The sequence below is a fragment of the Oryctolagus cuniculus genome, chromosome 9 (genome assembly GCF_051225735.1).
Source record: "Oryctolagus cuniculus isolate XC-2025 breed Fujian yellow rabbit chromosome 9, ASM5122573v1, whole genome shotgun sequence".
Classification (NCBI taxonomy): Eukaryota; Metazoa; Chordata; class Mammalia; order Lagomorpha; family Leporidae; genus Oryctolagus; species Oryctolagus cuniculus.
The window spans coordinates 70,361,815-70,380,299 of record NC_142875.1 but is presented as its reverse complement, the minus strand read 5'-3'; the positions used below and the strand labels follow the sequence as shown (position 1 = coordinate 70,380,299).

General features: G+C 46.4%; 1 protein-coding gene across 5 annotated transcripts in view; it reads right to left on the bottom strand.

The window, feature by feature from the left end:
• The window catches only part of RNASEH2B (ribonuclease H2 subunit B), a 90,534-nt gene extending 78,483 nt beyond the window's left edge, over window positions 1-12,051 (bottom strand). For 2 of the 5 annotated variants that reach the window (XM_089304195.1, XM_017350303.4), the window contains exon 1: window positions 11,609-12,008. In XM_089304195.1, coding sequence (XP_089160321.1) covers window positions 11,609-11,705 — 97 coding nt within the window. In that variant the 5' untranslated portion in view covers window positions 11,706-12,008. Of the gene's footprint in view, window positions 1-11,608 lie in introns of all 5 variants that reach the window. The other 3 variants (XR_016213305.1, XM_008273860.5, XM_017350301.4) reach the window with 3 other exon arrangements.
• Between the last annotated feature and the right edge of the window lie 6,434 nt (window positions 12,052-18,485).

Here is an 18,485-nt window from a genome sequence, read left to right as displayed (position 1 = left end):
ATGTACTTGGGAAAGCAGAGGATGATGGCTCAAGTTTTGGGGCTTCTGCACCTATGTCGAGACCCTAGGCTCAGGGCTTCCACCTGGCCCAGCCCTGAGGTGACCCAGCCCAAGCCATTGCATCCATTTGGGGAGTGAACCAGTGGATGGAAGATCAATCTCTCTGTCTCTGTCACTCTCTCTCTCCATGCCCCCACCCTGTAACTCTACCTTTCAAATAAATAAATAAATTGTTAAAAAAAAAAAGTCTTTGTAGAGTAAGTCCAACATCTCAGCCCTCTCAGAGATGGTTTCTGTTGACTCCTTTTCCACACAGTCTGTCTATGTGAGGAATACCATACTTTCCTGTGTTTCTCATACATATTTTTTTCTTTGAAAAGTGGACATCTGAGATCATGAAATAACAAATGTGGCAGTTCTAGAAATCAGACTCCCCTTGCTGAATTCCCCCAGGATTTGTTCTTGGTTTATTGACCTTCCTGGATTAATTCAGTGAAGTTTGCACTCCCTGTAGTATGCAGCTAAGAGGCCTCTATCCAGTTAGCATTACAGTTAGCTAAAACTGCACTAGTAACTCTCCCAGCGTTTGCTAAGCAGCTGTTTATGTGTTGGGCATGCCTTCAACTTTTGATCTTTAAACTTCTGTCTTAGCTTTTAAGTGCTGTTTCCCAGGCCCCACGGTCAGCCAGACGTGAGAGTCTGAGCCCCCTCAGGTCTTTCCTGGGCATGCACGCAGCCCTGCAAATCAAGCAGTCTTCTAGTTCCCTGGGAGTGTATTAGAGCTTCTCAAAGCCCCTCTGGATATCTTACTCCCCATATCTTTCCTTTAAGTTTTTGGCCAGCTGGTATCCCCCTTCTCAGAAACCACAATTTTAAACAGTTGCCACTGGTTGTTTCTGACAAATGCCCTGAGAATAGGGCTTTTCCCTTAGAAAAAAGTCTCTGAGCTCCACATCAGGTCAAATAATGTCCTACAAACGAGACTTTCCCAGAGAGCTGTGAGACCAGTCAAACAGGGACACTGCTCTGAGATGAACTCTCTGAGGAGCTTCAGACCAGTCTGTGGTGCCCTGCACTTGCGAGGCTACTGGTTCGCAGGGCTACTGCACAGTGGAGGAGAGGGAGGTGGGAGTAGTTCACATTACAATGCCACAAACCCTACTGTTCCTAATGAGATTCAGTAGCTGTTCTTGAATCAACACCCCTTAGATTGTTGGAAGTCTTCAGCTAACTTCAAGAGTTCTGAAAAAAATTGATTTTGCCCATCTTTGCCGGTGTTTGCACTGACTTTTTGGGAGATTTACCCTCACTGCATTTTGAAAGCTTACTATGAGAAAAAGAATTCATATTGCTGATACCTCTGATAAATTCCTTAGTCTATACCTGGTATAGCCACACAATTACACGTGACTATAAATTAAAGGTTCTACCAGAATAGGAATTTTCTCTTAAATTTAGAAAATTCTGGGTTAGCCCATGGCTTCACTCCTTATCCGCCAGGCTTGGGAGCTCTGTCCTTTTTCTACTTTCTACTCTTTTACCTGAATAACAGCTAAATTAATTAGGAAGGAGAAAATCCTGTTTTTAGGTAATGGAAAAGGATCAGAAAAGAGAGGGAACGAGGCAAAGGGTCTTTATTTTTAAACCTATTTTTAAGTATAGCCCATTCCTCAATGATGTCAGCACAGACAGCACGCTGGATCTGGAGTGAGAGGCTCCCATTCCAATCCCAGGCCCTCTTCTTACTCGGCAGTGAGCGAGGCACAGTACACAACCTCTCTGCCTCATTTATGTCATCCATAAAATCAGCCCAACGATAACCACTGCACAAGGTCTTGTTAGACTGAAATGAAATGTTAAGAGAAAGGGCCTAGATCACATAATAGGCACTCAATTAAGAATCAGTTCTCCATCTTTCAATTCTGTGAAAAAGGTAAGGACATGAAGGGAATAATAAGACCAAAATATAACAGCCACCAATTCCAAGCACAGAGTTACCTAAGGGTGTAACAATCAGCCTTTCAAGAAAGAATCCCAAGTGTCTTAGTGGAAAAGCCAGAACCCAGTGCATTCTATGTGTAAAATCCAAGATAATGTAGAGCACTCAGCAGAGCTTTTGGCTCTTGGGAGGCAACATGAACGTGTTGCTCAGCTTTAGAAAAAATTCAATTAGAGATGATAAAATCAAGTGTTGATACTCAAAGAGCCAAAGTTCACTTATCTAGCAAATAGACACGTGAAACACCTTCTTCCAAAACCATGCTGAAAAATGAGATTTCACACTCTGCTTTCAAGAGTAAGCTTTATACTTTCTCTTTTCGATGCTTTTTTTCTTACCTATGAGGCAACACAGCCATGTTGGCTAAAAGAGTACTTTTGCAAAAGCAGAAAAAAAATGCAGGCAAATCAGAAGCAGGTATCAGTCTTGCTGGCCATGTCAGCTCTGACAGTATGTTAAACTTCCCAGTCACCCCATGCCCGGCCGCTCTGGGTCTTAAATCTGACTCCCAGCAGTCTGGTCTCTCTGTTCTCCGTGAAGAGCCAAGTGTGTGTCCCACGGGCCTCCATCAACGCTGACAGCAAACCTGCCCTCTGTCCGCCAACCTGATCTAAACTGCTCGACAACAACAACAGAAATGAAACTCTGATTGTCACTTCCCTGACATTTGAACTTTAAAGAAAACATACCGGTGGCCAACAAATGTAAAATTAAAAATAACAGCCCATATGAACCTATGTATTGGCCATTTACTGCCCCGCAGACACTGGGTAAGTGCTTTCCATGGGTTATATAATACAATGTTAGTGTTCTCTCCTTCGGATGAAGAAGGCCAGTGCTGTCAACTGTAGAGCCAGAATTTAAAGTCAGACGAGTATTGTCCCAGGGCCAACGTTTTAAACTTTGATACTGTAAAGAAACTCTTCACTCCACCCTCCTTAACTCCGAAAACACAGACCACAGCTCTGAAGCACGGTCATTATCTTGAAATGACCGTTCCCCTATCGCACATCGCACAGTCATCTCAAACTGCCTTCCCTTTCCTGTGCTGTGCTCCCAGCCTCAGACGCAGGAGGGGCATCTCGTCAGTGCCCCCATTTCAATCCAGCGGGTACACCGCACTGCTGGGGAGGCCGGAAATAGAAAGGATGGCGTCAAAGAGTGCATGAGAGAAACATCTAGTGACAGAAACAGATACAGCGGGGCAGGTGTCTGGCACAGCCGTTGAGATGCTTATTGGAACACCTGCTTCCCACATCAGATGCCTGGGTATGAATCCCAGCTCCACTCCCGGTGCAGCCTCCTGCTGATGAACACGCTGGGGGAGGCAGCAAGGAACGCTCAAGTAGTTGGGTCCTTGCCCTCCCATGTGGGCGTGCTGGACTAAGCTCCTGGCTCCCTGCTTTGGCCTGGCCCAGTCCTGGCCCTTGCAGGCATTTGGAGAATACACCCGTGAATGTGAGTACTATTTGTCTCTCTGTCTTTCAAATAAATAATTTTTAAAAAAAATCAAAGTAAATAAACTCCAGTTTGATCAATGGCAAGAAAGCTGACCTTCCTATTAGGGACTATGTTAATTTACATGGCTGCACACACATTCCAGTTCCCTGTGACATTTCAGTGTTTAAAGGCTGGGGTACCCAGCATCCATGAAAACAGATTTACTCACTCGGTAACATTGAACAGTCAGTCGTGAAGTCAGCCAACAGGGCCTATTGGTTTTCGTGCACGGACCGTGTAGTGGAGGCTGTTGTACAGCTGATGAAGTTATTTGTCAACCAGCTTTTTAAACTTGGCAGCTCTTTCATATCTCCTCTCTTGGTTAAGACAAATTCTTTCTAATCATTTAAAACTCAGACATGAGATGAAAGAGAGCGAGCGAGCGAGCGAGAGTGAGAGCCGCCTTTGTGCCCCGTGTTCTTACAACTTGGAAGCACTGGTGGCCCCGTTTGATTTTTGGCACAAGTGAACAAACGCGCATTCTCTCTTACGTGGAAAAGCAAGTCCAGACATCAAAGCACCCTCCACTTTACTTTTAGGCTGTTCCGGCATCAAGAAGATTTAATAAAACAAAGATGAGATCATCACCCCAGTGCTCACATAACAGTGTGTCCTAAATGGTCCGGTTCATTTTCTTGAGATTTTAGATATTACAATACAGCCAGGCCTCTGGTTCCCTGCTGCTGGATGGCCGCAAAATCCTCCTTTTTCCAGTACCTTGGTGCTAGCAGCTTCTGGGAACGCTAACCTCATCAATGAGCACGTGCCTTGCCTTCCCAAGAAGTTTAAGCGCTGTCGCCAGAGCTCTGGGCTGGCAGAGGCCATCTTGAAAAGTTTCGAACCAGAGCTAAGCGAAGACATGAGACCTCTCCCCGCAGGCCCCAGAGAGCTGAGGCTGGCTGCAGTGGGCAGCCTGTTTGCCATGGAGGAGGAAGCAGACTTGAGGAGAGGAAGCTAACACTTGGGTGGTCAGAAACCCTGGACGCCCTGCTGCATATGTCCCCACTCAAACCAGCAGCCACCTCCCCCATCCCCACTGCACAGCCGGCCCCTTCTGGGAACACGTGAACCTGCTCCAAGAAGCTCAAGGTAGCTTTTATAACACACAAGTCAGACGCATGAATCCATGTTTCAAAATGCTAATCATTTCCACACAAAGGCAGATGTGGGGACCATTCAAACGGGCATCCTACTTAAGGCAAGCACACCCGGGGGTTTGCAAGAGGCTATGGTCAGCTGGCAAGTTTCACCTGCCTTGGACAGCTGTCACCGGATCCTACTGTGCCCTGGTGCCCACGGTGGCTATGGGACTCTGTCTTCACCACTGTTGTACCTTTCTGCACTTTGCATCTTTATCCACCTTCAACGATAACCCATTCCACACACGCACCCTCTACCGTGTGAACGACACTGGCACCCCAATGACACTCACACTTCATCCACACCGAGAGCGTGACTCATAAAAAGTTCTCTGTCGGCTTTGCTCACATCAAAATCCAAACCCCCTAGCTCACTAGATAACTGTCAGATTCAGTGTAGAAATAAACAGTACCACGCAGTACCGTCAAGCAACTCCACTGTCCCTGAGTGTTTAGCATTACTGTAAATAAGTAGCAAGAGTAGGCAGGAAAAAGCAGAAATAGAAAAAAAATTTTTAAATTTAAGAACATGGAATTAATTTTGTGATACACACCAACACAGAGACTGAAAGGAAACGCCTCAAATATCGCTCTTTCTGAATGGCAGGATAACAGACAAGCTTTCTGTTTTTTTTTTTTCTTCTTCTGCTTTTGTTATTACTGAAGTTTATACAAGGTAGGTATGACTGTTCTAATAAAAAGTTCTTAAAGAAAACACTGGAAGAAAATGTGGAAATCAAGATTAGTCAAAAACAGATTTAAAAAGACAACAACAAAAATCTGAAAACAATGCGAGATGGAGGAGGCATTTAGCTTAGTGGCTTAGACAGGAGTGCCTGGGTTCAATTCCCAGTGCCAACTCCTGCCTCCAGCTTCCGGTTACCACAGACCCTGGGAGACAGCACGTGACAATTCAAGTACTTGGGGCCCTGTCACTCCCATGAGAGACCCAGACTGAGTTCCCAGGCCTTGGCTCCAGCCAGCTTATCCCCTGGCTGCTGTGGGCATTTGGGGAGTGAACCAGCAGATAGAAGCTGTCTGTCTGTCTATCTCTCAAACAGTAAATAATAAAAACAATGGGGGGGGGGCATAGCCGATGACCAGAACCAGCCTTCGTAGGTGCTACTGGGACACAGGCCCTTGCGGGAGGCTTCTCTGCTCGGACCCCAGGCAGCCTGCAGCCTCCAGGCTGGTTGTCCCGGGCAGACAATGAAATAGGCACCACACCATGCAGATCTGGATCCCTTTCCTACCCTTCCACCGGGTGGCCCATTGCAGCTTAGCCAGCAGTCATCCCTGGAAAAGGAAATCAAAGTCTGAACAGCCGTCCAGAAGTGCCACATGACGTGCTCTGCTTTCCAGAGGCCCCCGGAGAGGCTGTGCTCTGAAGCTGAAAGTTCAGTGCCCCCCCCCAGAGAAGCCAGCCGCTACTTGGGAAGGACGCCTCGGGGTACTCCTGGCTCCTGGCACACTCTAAGCATTCAGTGCATACGGAGGTACTTCAAAGAGTCTGTAGAAAATGAAATTAAAGGAAGTTTACTTTTGCTGCAAAATATTATTTGAAATCCATGCATACAAGGGGTTTTCACAGCAAATGCGTATTATGAAAAAACTATGCATGGACTTAAAAATTTTTTGTACCAAAATAAGCGTTATCTTTCCATTCCATTTTTCCATGAACTTTTTGAAGTACCTGCATATAAAAATGATAATGAAGTGAATAATCATAATGAAAGATATAAGCAAAGAGATACCACTAAGTGGGACAGTAACAGGAGAAGCATGGCGGGAAGGCTTCCTGGTGGTGGTGACCCCTGAACTCGTTGAAAGGGAAAATAAGAATCTGCCCTGGCTGAAAAGGTAGAGAAGGGTATATAAGGTTTCAGGCTGACACAAAGTGTTGAAAGCTCAGAGAAAGAGCAGTTGACATGGAGCAAATGGCTATGCTTTATGGAAAATAAAGTTAAACCCAGCCTTGAAATAAGGGTAGAAGTTGGATAACAGTGGCAGAGGAAGAAACAGGGCAATGCAAGCAAAGACACTGCCAAAAAAAAAAAAAAATGTGAGGGGCTCACGTCGTGACGTAGTGAGTTAAGCTGCTGCCAGCGATGCCAGCAGCCCATATGGGCACCGGTTCAGATCCTGGCAGCTCCACTTCTGATCCAGCTCACTGCTAATGGCCTGGGGAAAGCAACAAAAGATGATCCAAGTGCTCGGGGCCCTGCCACCCATAGAGGAGGAAGCTCCAGGCTCCTGGCTCCTGGCCCAGGCCCAGCCATTGTGGCCATCTAGGGAGTGAATCAGCAGATGGAAGATCTCTCTCTCTCTCTCTGTAACTCTTTCAAATAAATAAATAAATAAAAATTTAAAAAGAGAGAGAAAGGATAGAATGTGTGACATTTACTCTTCAGTAGATGTTTACTGACTATCCAGTCTGTCTGTCCCAGGCCTGGGGCCAGGAGCTTGGGGTGCACCCGCACACAACAATCCCATGAGACTGGTACTGTTCTCCCACCGCAGGGATGAGGAAGTGGAGGCTTCACAATGAGCAAGCCCTGTATGTCCCAGTGTGGGCCGGAGGGGAACTTTCTAAACACAAACCAATGAGGCTCTTGGAGAAATTTGTGGAAAACACGTATTCGGGGAAGGGGAGGGGGGAGCATCATTTCAAAATTGTTTTGCATGTCCAGGAATTTAATTTTTAATCTGGATTTCCCTAGACTTTTGGAGTACCCTCATATGCACAGTTTTGACAAACAGGAAGAAGCCTGCTTGAACTTTCTTTCTGAGGTTAATCATGTGCCGGCCCGAGGGTAGCTGAGGTCACTGCCGTCAGGAACAGCTCTCCCTCTCCATACACTTTAGACGTTGACTTATTTTTTCTCCCCAAAGAAGAGGTATTTCTTTGGGACTTATAAAAAAGTACACGGATGGAATCAGAAATAACATCAACATTCATTTTCTCCATTATTAAGCTGAAAAATTAGTTTTTCCTTTTATGTTCATGTTTTTTAGTCCTTAAATGCAGCAGTTCTGCAGCATACACTCACGCAATGTTTGCACATCCATTTTTGCATTCCATTCGGAAAGACAATTCTGACACAATTTCTTGTGACCACCAGGATGCCCCCTGCAAGAAACTGCCATTGTGTGAGTATCTGAGGTGTCCATGCAGGCAGAGCTGGGCTTCTTAACTGCCTTGGGGAGTGACCAATTGTCCCCCAGAAACTGGCCATTACTGATGCTATCTCTGCAGAAGTAAATAACAAATATGACTTTTCTTAAAAAAATAAGATTTAGTTATTTACTTGAAAGGCAATAAGGTAAATAAACTCCAGTTTATTTACTGGAGTAAATACTGGGAGGGAGAGAGAGATCTTCATTCACTTGTTCACTCCCCAAAAGGCTGCAATGGATGGAGCTGAGCCAGGCCAGAGCCAGGAACCAGGAGCCAGGAACTCCATCCTGGTCTCCTACATGAGGGGTAGGCACTTGGGCCATCTTCTGCTGCTTTTCCTGCATTAGCAGGGAGCTGGATAAGAAGAGGAGCAACCAGAAATGGAACTGGCACCCATATGGAATGCTGGCATCGCAGGGGAAGGCTTAACCCACTGTACCACAATATCAGTCCTCCAAGAATAGTTTTTATGATGATGCAATAAAGAGGAATAACTTTATTGCAAAACAACATAATTGACTATTCTATCTGAAGCCCAGTGTGCTCTTGGGACTTGATAAGCATTGCTGATGGTTCAATCTGCCTACCTGGGAACAAATGAGTTTTATTAATGGTCCTGAAATTATGTGTTTGTTTTTTTTTTTTCCTCACACAACATGTATAGTTTCTCAATGTTTTAATATCTCTTTGGAGATAAACCCTGTGAATGGATCAGCTCCTGGCAACAATCAATGCAGTCTTCCATCCTATACTCACTGGATCTACTGACCTTACACCAGGCTCCAGCTTAACTTAGTGGAACTGGTTAAGTGTACAAAACCTGGACTGTAGAATATTAAAAATATGACTGTGACACATACTATTACAGCAACAAAGAGGAATGGGAACTTCTAACATATTCCCAAAAAACAGAAACGCTAATGGTCTCTGTAGCTAATACTGCAAATAGGCTCATGTTCCCCAGATGCTCGAAACATTTCAGACCATCCCAACTCAAAGGCAGGCTGAGTGTGCTGAATTAGGGTGCAGTTCTGTCTCCACCTGCCTATGAAAACCACCGTCCTGAGGCTGAAAACCCCACAAGCATCCCTTCCAAGTTCCAGCTTTTGTTTTTCTGGAATATTCGGTTTCTCCAAACAAATTGAAATGAGAGGCATAGCAACCTAAATCCAACTTTTAAATACATCCTTTGAGATAAAATATACTGCTGTGGTAGGCAGCTTGTCATGTAATGGGAATTAAGTATTGGCAACAAGTGCCATCCCAAGGTTGGGGGCTTTGCATTTCTCTCATGGATAAATCCCTTAAAAGTTTGTTGGCCTGTTGAACAATGCACTCACTTTCCAGTGCACGGAGAGAAGTTCTCCAGACCCAGAAGTTTTCTAAAACTGAATACAGGCTGTCTCTACCAAACAAGAGGGTACTTCAGCAAGTTCGTTCTATGGTATTATGGGAAAATGATGCATGGATTTCAAAAAATATTTACACTAAACAAATCTTGTATTCTAATTTCATAGTTCCACAGGCTTTCTGAAGTACCCTTGCACTTCGTAAAGTTTTACATAATGCATTTTTTGTTTATTAAGGGTCCAACTTCACCGAAGCCACAGTGTGATCCTCACAGTGGTGAGGGTAGGTAGTCCCCTGCTCTTGAATGCATAACTAACTGGGCTGTCTTCCCATCTGCTGGAAAGATAACAAGTGCATCTGGGAGGATGGGCCTCCTACCCCGGCCATGTCAACTCTGGCCGGCCACAGAGAGAGCCAAACCTCTGTCTGGCCATCTTCATACCCCATACTAGCTCTCAAGGGCTGGTCCTCAGTGTCGGGGTTCCCAGAGGCAGTCCCCAGACCAGCAGCAGCAGTGACCTCGTTAGAAACGCACGTTCTCAGGCCTCAGCCCAGGACTACAGATTGAGAAGCTGATGGGGTGGATGGCTGTGCCTCAAGTTCGCGGAACCACTGTTGCACTTCTCTAACCATTAATCTATGTTTGTCCTCGTAGAGCCTGTAGGTGGCAGTAAAGGCCGCCTGAAGAACTGGAGGGAAGGCGGCTGAAGTTGTCACTGCCCAGGAACCGGCTATCCGGAGGCCAGGCCACACAGTCCCATCGGTTCCCTAAGAGCAGCTGCACCTCCAGTGTTTTTAAAGGTCACAGTGCATCTCATCCAACGGACTGAAATTCTTCCCACAACCCGATAACCTAAACCTGCTACGCTGGGGACACAAGAATATTTAATTCTTTTGAAGATTTTTGTGTTCACTGCAAGGAGGACACAAACGCACTTCAGTGAAGACAGATCAACACTGAATCAACAGAACAACCTGAGAAACTGAAAGGATCATCGGCTATTATGGGTATCTGAATGATAACGCAGAAACCGCACTGGATTCTGAAAGCATGGGTAGTTTTTCTACCCTGCAAATGTAAGTAATTGTACTGGGGTGACGAAACTGGAAGAAAGGATTTGTCTGACGAAAAGCGAATCCCATGTACCCAGGCAGCCTGTTGCTAAAGTCCGTCCAACCCTGAATTCTGCGTCAGGTGTTTTACCATGGAAGCACATCCATCGAGGATATGGAGCGACGGTGAGTCTCCTACGCGTCCATTCCATTTTCCCGCCAACCTGCCAAAGTCCATGCGCTGCTGGTGGAAAACCACTAGGCTATTGGACATGAACACGCAAGCACCCAGATTCAGCCTCGCCACTTCGGGAAACACATCCCAGAGAAATGAGCGCTTGTAGCTACCAAAAACCTCAGGAAAAAAAAAAAAACAAAAACAATGCTCTTTGCAGTCTAATTCACAACTGAATAATACAAATGCTCACAGGGAAACAGCAGCAGCTGCAAAAACACCAAGCAGCCAACAAACCAACCACTGCTAAGTAATTGTGGATGCATCTCAGAGACCCGCAATGCAAAAAGGCCAGGCACAACGGGGTGCATTCCCAACCAAAACAGGCATATCCACTCTCTGGTGACCGGGGCCCCAAGAGCAGGTTTGAGGAGCGGCTCAGAAAGTTCTACCTCTGGTGAACCGCATGCTCAAAACTCATCCACTCTACAGTCAGAAGGGAAAGTTAAACACACAAGCAAAAACTACTCTTAACTGCCGTGTAGCCATTTTCAAAATCTACCATTCCTGGGAAACCAGACCAGTATCACCATCAGAGTGTATTTGCTGCAAAAAACACTCCGCGTTTGCGGACCTGTATCTCAACTCCAGATACAGCGAACAGGGCATCTTCTCCCCACGGCTACACCACCAAAGCGGTCAGATCCACAGGGAGGCTGCAACACGTGGCTCTGGCCCACCTGGGAACATCACTCTCCAGAAATGGCGTTTGGCCCAACAGCGACCCTCCTCCCGTTTCCCTGCTGCCTGGCCAGCCCAGGCCTGTCCCAGGACTGTTTCCAAGGCAACTCTGGGCCTACTCGCACCCCTGGCTCCTATCTAGTAGGTCCCCGTCGCTGGGCCAGCTGCCTAGCGGCGGACACCAAGTTACCCCTCCCTGGGCAGACACCCGGGGCGGCCACGCAGAGCGGCCGAGACCCAGGACCCGCCGCCCCACAGTGCTTCCGGGTCTCCAAACGGCGCCTGCCTAGGCCGTGTGGCCGAGATGCAGATCCCGCCGTCCCCTGGGAGGAACTCGGCCCCGCGCCCAGGACGGCGGCGCGCGGGAGCCGGAGCGCGGGGCGGCGCGCACGGGGGTCGGGAGCGCAGCACCTGCGAGCCCGGCCCCGCCGGCAGCCCCGCCGCCCCGCCGCTCCGCGCGGGGGCGTGTTTACCTGGGAGCAGGAACACGTGCTGCCGGACGCCCGCCGCGTCCCCGCAGTCCACGCCCGCGGCCATGGCTGCCTGCTTCGTCGGAGGCCCTCGCGGCATCCCAGGCCCCGCACCCGCCGGCCGCAGCTCGGCGGCTGCCGAAAATGGCGGGAGGAGGGGCTGTTCCGGGTGGCGCGCGCTGGGCCCCGGAGGCGGCACGGGCCGAGCGGCTGCGTTTCCGGGTGCAGCCCGCCGCTTGCTGAGCGCCTAGGAAGTTGAGAACCAGGCCGAGGCGCCCGGGGCTCTGCTTCGCGCGCTCCCCTCCGCCCCTTGACCGCGGGCGGGCGACTGCCCTGCGGCTCTCCAGCGACTGGGCGGCGGGGCCCGCAGGGCAGAGGCAGCTCGCCGCCTCCCGCAGTGTAACGGGACCAAATAGGTCTTCCTTTTCCTTTTCCTGCGTGCTGAACAACTGCACACCATTGAGCCTGAGACTGACCAAAGAGTTCCATCAGATAAGCAGTGCTTGCTTGTGATTTCCAGAAGCTGGCCTTGAGAAAGCCGGCTGCAGTTGCAAAGTAATCTTTGCGCCCGATATTTGAAATTATTTTAACAGAATGCAAAGGGGTATGAGTAATTCAAGAGGCGAAAGGCATGGATTCTAGGCTGTGTGGGCTGCCTCCTAATTAATGAAACACTGGAGTCTCTCAATACTGTTCCCTTTCAGCTCTCAGCCAAGTAACGTTTCGTAGCTACTTAATTGTACGGAATATCCTGCTGTGTCTTCCTCCTGATAAAGTCAAGCCATGGAATCTCCAAGTAGCTGCCCTGGCATCCAGGATAACCCTGGTATCAGACTCATCATAGGCAGTACTCAGCTTCAGCACCTCGCTCAGCAGTGTGACCTCCTTTGCAACCTCCTGAAAAGCCTGGGCGGGGGGGGGGGGGGGGGGGGGCGCAGCAGGAAGCCGGTTCTTGAGATGTGGATCTGCTAGCTTCTCATCCACCTGTAGATTAAGCTTTCTCGTTTGTTTATCCTCAAACCTTGTCCTGGTTATTTTGATTTGGCACCACTGACAAGGATGGAGCTTTGGGTAACAAGAGCAAGCCTGTGTTAAGGACAGCGGTTGTCACACCCAGATCCTAAAGTAACTTAGACATGGCCCTTCGTTCTTTGAATGTGATGTGTCAGTGGCATTGTGGGTTGAAATTCATGTCGGATTAATGTGTGCCCCACTTGCCAGCAGTCCTCAGACCCAGGTTAGTCCTCATCACCAAAAAGGTGAACAACTTGGAGCACGGACTATGATTATATCTAAGAAAGCTCTTTGTAATGAGTTAAAAAGTATGACACTTTAAAAACAGTGTTTCAAAAGTATCATGAAATTGGGGTTGGGGAGGTTAAACTTTTAAAACAAATTTTAATTGAAAAAGTAATGCTTGGTACATGGTTTTTAAGATGAACGAGAAAAATCCTTCTTTTATACTGTAAAGTGTGTCTCTTTCCCACCTGAGATCTGGAATACCTCTCCCCAGGGGCAATTACTGTTGATGGTTTGTCTATTTTTTGAGATCTCCCATGCAAGTACAAGTTCATGGGTCTTATTTTTTGCAGAAGTGGGAGAATGGTATGCGTGACTGCTATGTACTTTGCTTTTTCTTGCTTAATCTGGAAAAGAGTTAACATTTGACAGTGGTAGATCTGCCCCAGACTACTGCAAAGATTTGTAATGTCAAGCCTATTTCCCATAGGACGACATAAATGTCACTAACATGGATCGCAGGACACACCTGGTGGAGAGCAGGCCTTCTCAGTTCAGGAGGGGTGCCCTGTGCCAATTCTGGGCCAAACAACAGATATATGCCCTCCCTCAGTACTGTACTATGGGAAAAGCTATGGTGTACAGGGCAAATCCCCAGGCACAGCATGGTCCTATACTAACAGCTATAAGAGAAGCTTCATGGGCGGGGCGCGGTGGCTCACTTGGTTAATCCTCTCCCTGCAGCGCCAGCATCCCATATGGGCGCCGGGTTCTAGTCCCGGTTGCTCCTCTTCCAGTCCAGCTCTCTGCTGGCCCAGGAGTGCAGTAGAGGATGGCCCAAGTGCTTGGGCCCCTGCACCCGCTTGAGAGACCAGGAAGAAGCACCTGGCTCCTGGCTTCGGATCGGCACAGTGCCAACTATATTGGCCATTTTGGGAGTGAACCAACAGAGGGAAGGCCTTTCTCTCTGTCTCTCTCTCTCACTGTCTGTAGCTCTACCTGTCAAAAAAAAAAAAAAAAAAGAAGAAGAAGAAGAAGAAGCAGCTTTGCCTGCAGTCTCTCGCTCTGTCACACAAAACTGTTCTCATTCTTCCCCTGTTCCTTTCCAGTCCTTGCTTATATGAATATGTATTTTTATGCAGCTGTTTTCACAGTATGAAGACATTTTGTCTGCCATAAACATGTTTCCCATGGTATCTAGAGCTATAGTTACTGGAAGAATGCTACTTCACACCACTGATGTACAAGGGTACTTAACCATTCCCTAGTGTGCAGTATTTAGGCTGCTCCAAACTGTTGTGATAATGCTACAGTGTCTGCTATGTGTGGACTATGCAACAGTTTGAAGTAATAAACTACATGTGCTTATGGCAACATGGATACTTTATATTGAAAAAAGAAAATCAGAGGAAATGATTGATAGCAGAATGCCATGTAGTTAAATGAAAAACATGCATAAAATAATGCTGTGGTTCACAAGGATCCAAGCATATTTAAGACCATGCATCAAGTGTATATAAAAAAAAATGGGTTCTCTAAAATGGAGAGGGGTGATAGAAGGATTGGACAAGGGAATGAGGAGCAGGAGAAATCATATAAGAGAGGCGGGGCTGCCCTGGACAACGGTCAGCATGACCTATGAATGCCAACAGTGAACTCTCTGCCTCTTTTCTAGTTTCCCTTCTCCCTTGCTATGGTTTTAATATATCTCCCAAAAAGCACCTGTTGGAAACTTCATCCCCAATGCAACAATGCTGGGAGGCGTTCAGACCATCAGAGCACCACCCTGATGAATGATGGATGACGATTATTAAAGGACTTGAGGCTATTAAAGGACTTTGGCCATGTTAGGATTCAGCAAGATGAGTCCTCTCAATCCTACATTGCCCAAATTTTGTAGTTACCCTTACTTTATATAAATATATGGACTGTTTATAACTGTATAAATGTGCATGCACCCACAGATGCATCCAGACTCCAGAACCACAAGGCCAATAAATTCCTGTTCATTGTGAATTGCCTGGTCTCGGGTATTCTGTTATAGCCACATAAAATGGACTAAGACCACTTCATTTTTTCCAAAAATAATTTTAGTGGCTTCTTGAAAGGGGGTGCTGTGGTGGTATAAAGGTTGGCTCCAGGTCCCTACCCTCCAGTCATAGTCCCCAGCACCACCCACCCTCCAAGCCCCATCCATATTCTGGCCACAAGGAGCTGCCCATGATGCTGCCCTCTGTCCCATCCAGCACTTGGCATTGTCTTGTCAATGCACCAGAGCTCACGTGGACAATGCCTTCTTCAGAACTCCTCTTCCCACATCCCAAAGCTTCCCAAAGATTAAGGGAGAGGCCTCCAATGGCTGGCTTGTAGAGAAGCCGGTCAATGTTCAGAGGGGAGAGAGCATACAGTAATTCACCCCTCGATCCTCCAAGGTCAAGAGTGGCTCTGAGTGTTCACCGCACCAAGCACAGCACTAAGCCCTTAGTTATGATTGTCTCAATAACCTTCCAGCGGCCCAGAGGGTAAGTGCTAGCATGACCACTCACATTTTAGACAGAAAGAGCACAGTGTTCAGAGAGATCAAGTAACTACCTGTGGGGGCACCACTGGCAAGGGGCTAGGCTCTTAATCTCCACACCCCAAAGTCCCAGTGCCTAGGACAAAGCTGTATGAACACACACACTGACAGTGATAGTGGAGTATTCTCAAGTTTTGTAATAAGAACAAATTGAGTGTATCATAAAATATTGCATGAATTAATTTTGATGTTGGTCCATTCCAGTCATACTAATGGGTATAGAGATGCTGGAAGATGTTCTCCAAAGAGTAAGGAGGAAGCAGCAAGCTTGTCTGAATAGGGCATCAGAGAGAATCTTCCAAATGCCAGAAAGAACAGATGTTCATTTCCTAGGAAAAAAAAAAGAGGGAACTGAGTAGGACCAGGACCAGATGGAAACAAACGACTTTCAGCAATGCATAGTGGTGATCAGAGCAGCATAATAGAAGGATTCTTGTACATATTATTTTAAAAGAATGCTTCTGTCAAACAAAAGGAAATAAAAACTACATTTGTTACCATTTTTATCAGGAGAAAAGTTACTATCTTGCTTAGGTTTTGTGATCAAAAGCTCGTGTAATGGCAGTAGAGAAAGCAACACGGTCCTCAAGCATGAGACGGGAAGAGAGAGTCAGCCCTCGGATGGTCAGCTGGCTAGCACTGGGCCCACGAGCAGTCCTGAACCACGGTTTCCAGGGAGAATATTCCCTTTCTGCTTTCTTATCCAGCCCAGCCTGAGGCTGACTTGTCCTGGCTGCCAAGGGACCTGCCAGTTAGCGAATACGAGTGACTCCAGCTACGGAGATGGGACAGAGCAGCCCCTGACGTCCAGACGCTGGCCCAGCTCTCACAGCGAGACCAGGTTATGTTCCCCTTAGATGTCAGCCATCCCACTGAATACCAGTCTCAGACAAGGCTGCTACTGAGAGCAAGATAAAGACCAAGCAAGGTCACCTCATAATTTTATCTAAGCACAGATACAAACAAGGTTACCATGCCACCCACAAAATACCAAAGAGCCCAATCTCTTGACCATAATGAGGGCTACTACTTCCGTACCAATCACAGCTTTAGTCTCACTCTTGTCTCCCTCCCCTTAGATGATGAGCTCTTGAATTACCCAATCATAAGACGGTTCTGCTCTCCATCAGCATCCAACCTAGAGTGAATCCTGGCTTCCTCAGACCCTCTCTCAAATCACCCAACTGTACCCCAAATCCTATAGTTTCTTTCCAATATCCCACCTTCTGGTCTTAGTGGCTGCCTGAGTAACAAACTGCAGAGGAGTTTCTGGCTCCCTGGGCTGACGCATGTTGATACTGTGTTGATACATTTCTACCTGGGTTGTCTGTGGGTGCCTGCAAATATATGCAGTTATAAACATTAGATACATGATTATATAAAATCAAGGTACCTACAAAATGTAAGCAATTCGAACTCCAGTGTGTATTTTGGTACCTGAAAGCTACTGTGATCAAACAGATCAGAAAATTATAATCACATTTTGCTGCTTGGGAAGCTAAGCAATCACTATACATTTCATGTAATTTCTGTAACTTGATGGCCTAGTTATTCTCACTTAATTTACTTTTAGATACATCATTAATATTTTCTACAGTGCAGTGCTTTGGAAGTGTGTATTTTTTTCTAAGTATGCCTTCCCTAACAAGTTAATAAATTGAGAAATACTAAAAGGTTGACTACTTTTACTTAAAATATTTATTTTCAAAAGCAGGATATAAACTTGTATAGAGAATATTATCACATCTAAAAATAATAAAAACGAAAGATTGGTGGTTAAAATCTGGCCATCATAGTCCTTAAATCACTTCTTTCTACTTCTATGTATTTTCTAAAAATTATTCAGTGGGGCCAGCATTGTGGCAGAGTGGGTTAAGCTGCCATTTGCAGCATTATCATATCATAAGAACCCAAGTTCCAGTACTGGCTGCTTCACTTCTGATCCAGCTCCCTGCTAATGCACCTAATGTAAGGCCCCACAAAACACAGCAAACACCGGAGTAAGGGAAGGAGTTTATTGGGGGAAACCCAACAGACTGGAGGGAAGGGGCAAAGAAGGAAAAGAGAGAGAAGGAGAGTGTAAGAGAGAGCTGAAGAGAGAGAGAGGGAGGGAGAGAGTGAGAGAGATCAGGAGACAGAGAAAGAGAGCCACATGTTCCGGAACAGGTCCTTTTAAAACTTTGCGGGGGGTGGTCAGGGAAGTAGGAGTAGCAAATCCCATTATGGTGGGGATGGAGCTTGACACCAGTGGTTGGGCCATGTGGCCACCTGGCCTCCTGCAATGGCGGCGGGGGTAGACCCTAGGATGGTGACAGGTTGTAGATCGCACCATAGATAAGACTGAGCCATTTTACTAACACCTGTGGCCCAACTACTGGGTCCCTGCCACCCACGTGGAGACCCGGATGGAGTTTCTGGTTCCTGGCTTCACCATGGCCCAACCCCAGCCATTGTGGCCATTTGGAGAATGAACCAGCAGATGGAAGATCTTTTCCCCTCTCTTTCTCCCTCTCTCTCTGTTACTCTGCCTTTCAAATAAATAAAATAAATATTTTTTAGAAAATAAAATTGTTCTATTAATATTTTTAATATAGTTTCATTTTACTCTGTATTTCCTCGTGTGCTCCTCAAGAATAGCATTCTGGTTTTCTTTTGGTAAATTCTGATTTCTTTTACCAATGATCTCTATAACTGAGATGCTTAGGGATACGCAAGCATTCATAACACCAAAGCAGTCCATATCTGCTGCTTTCTTTTATCAGTAAAGACCCTTCAAGTAGTAATAAGATATTTTACTAGCTCATTATAACACATTGTTTGAAAATAGGAACAGGAACTGCTAAATGTAGCTTATGTATTGCCAAAGATTAACAGTTTTTTCTGGTAATGTGAGAGTTTTACCCAATGTTTTGCCCATCAGCAAAAATAAGTAATATTGGTTCAGTATTTAAAGAGGAGGTATTGCAAAGTCAAGTTTATGTTTATTCTTGTAATTATATTGATCATGCAAGAGTAACATTCTTGAAAACTTACTCTTCTTCAATAGTTTGTCTAATATTTCTA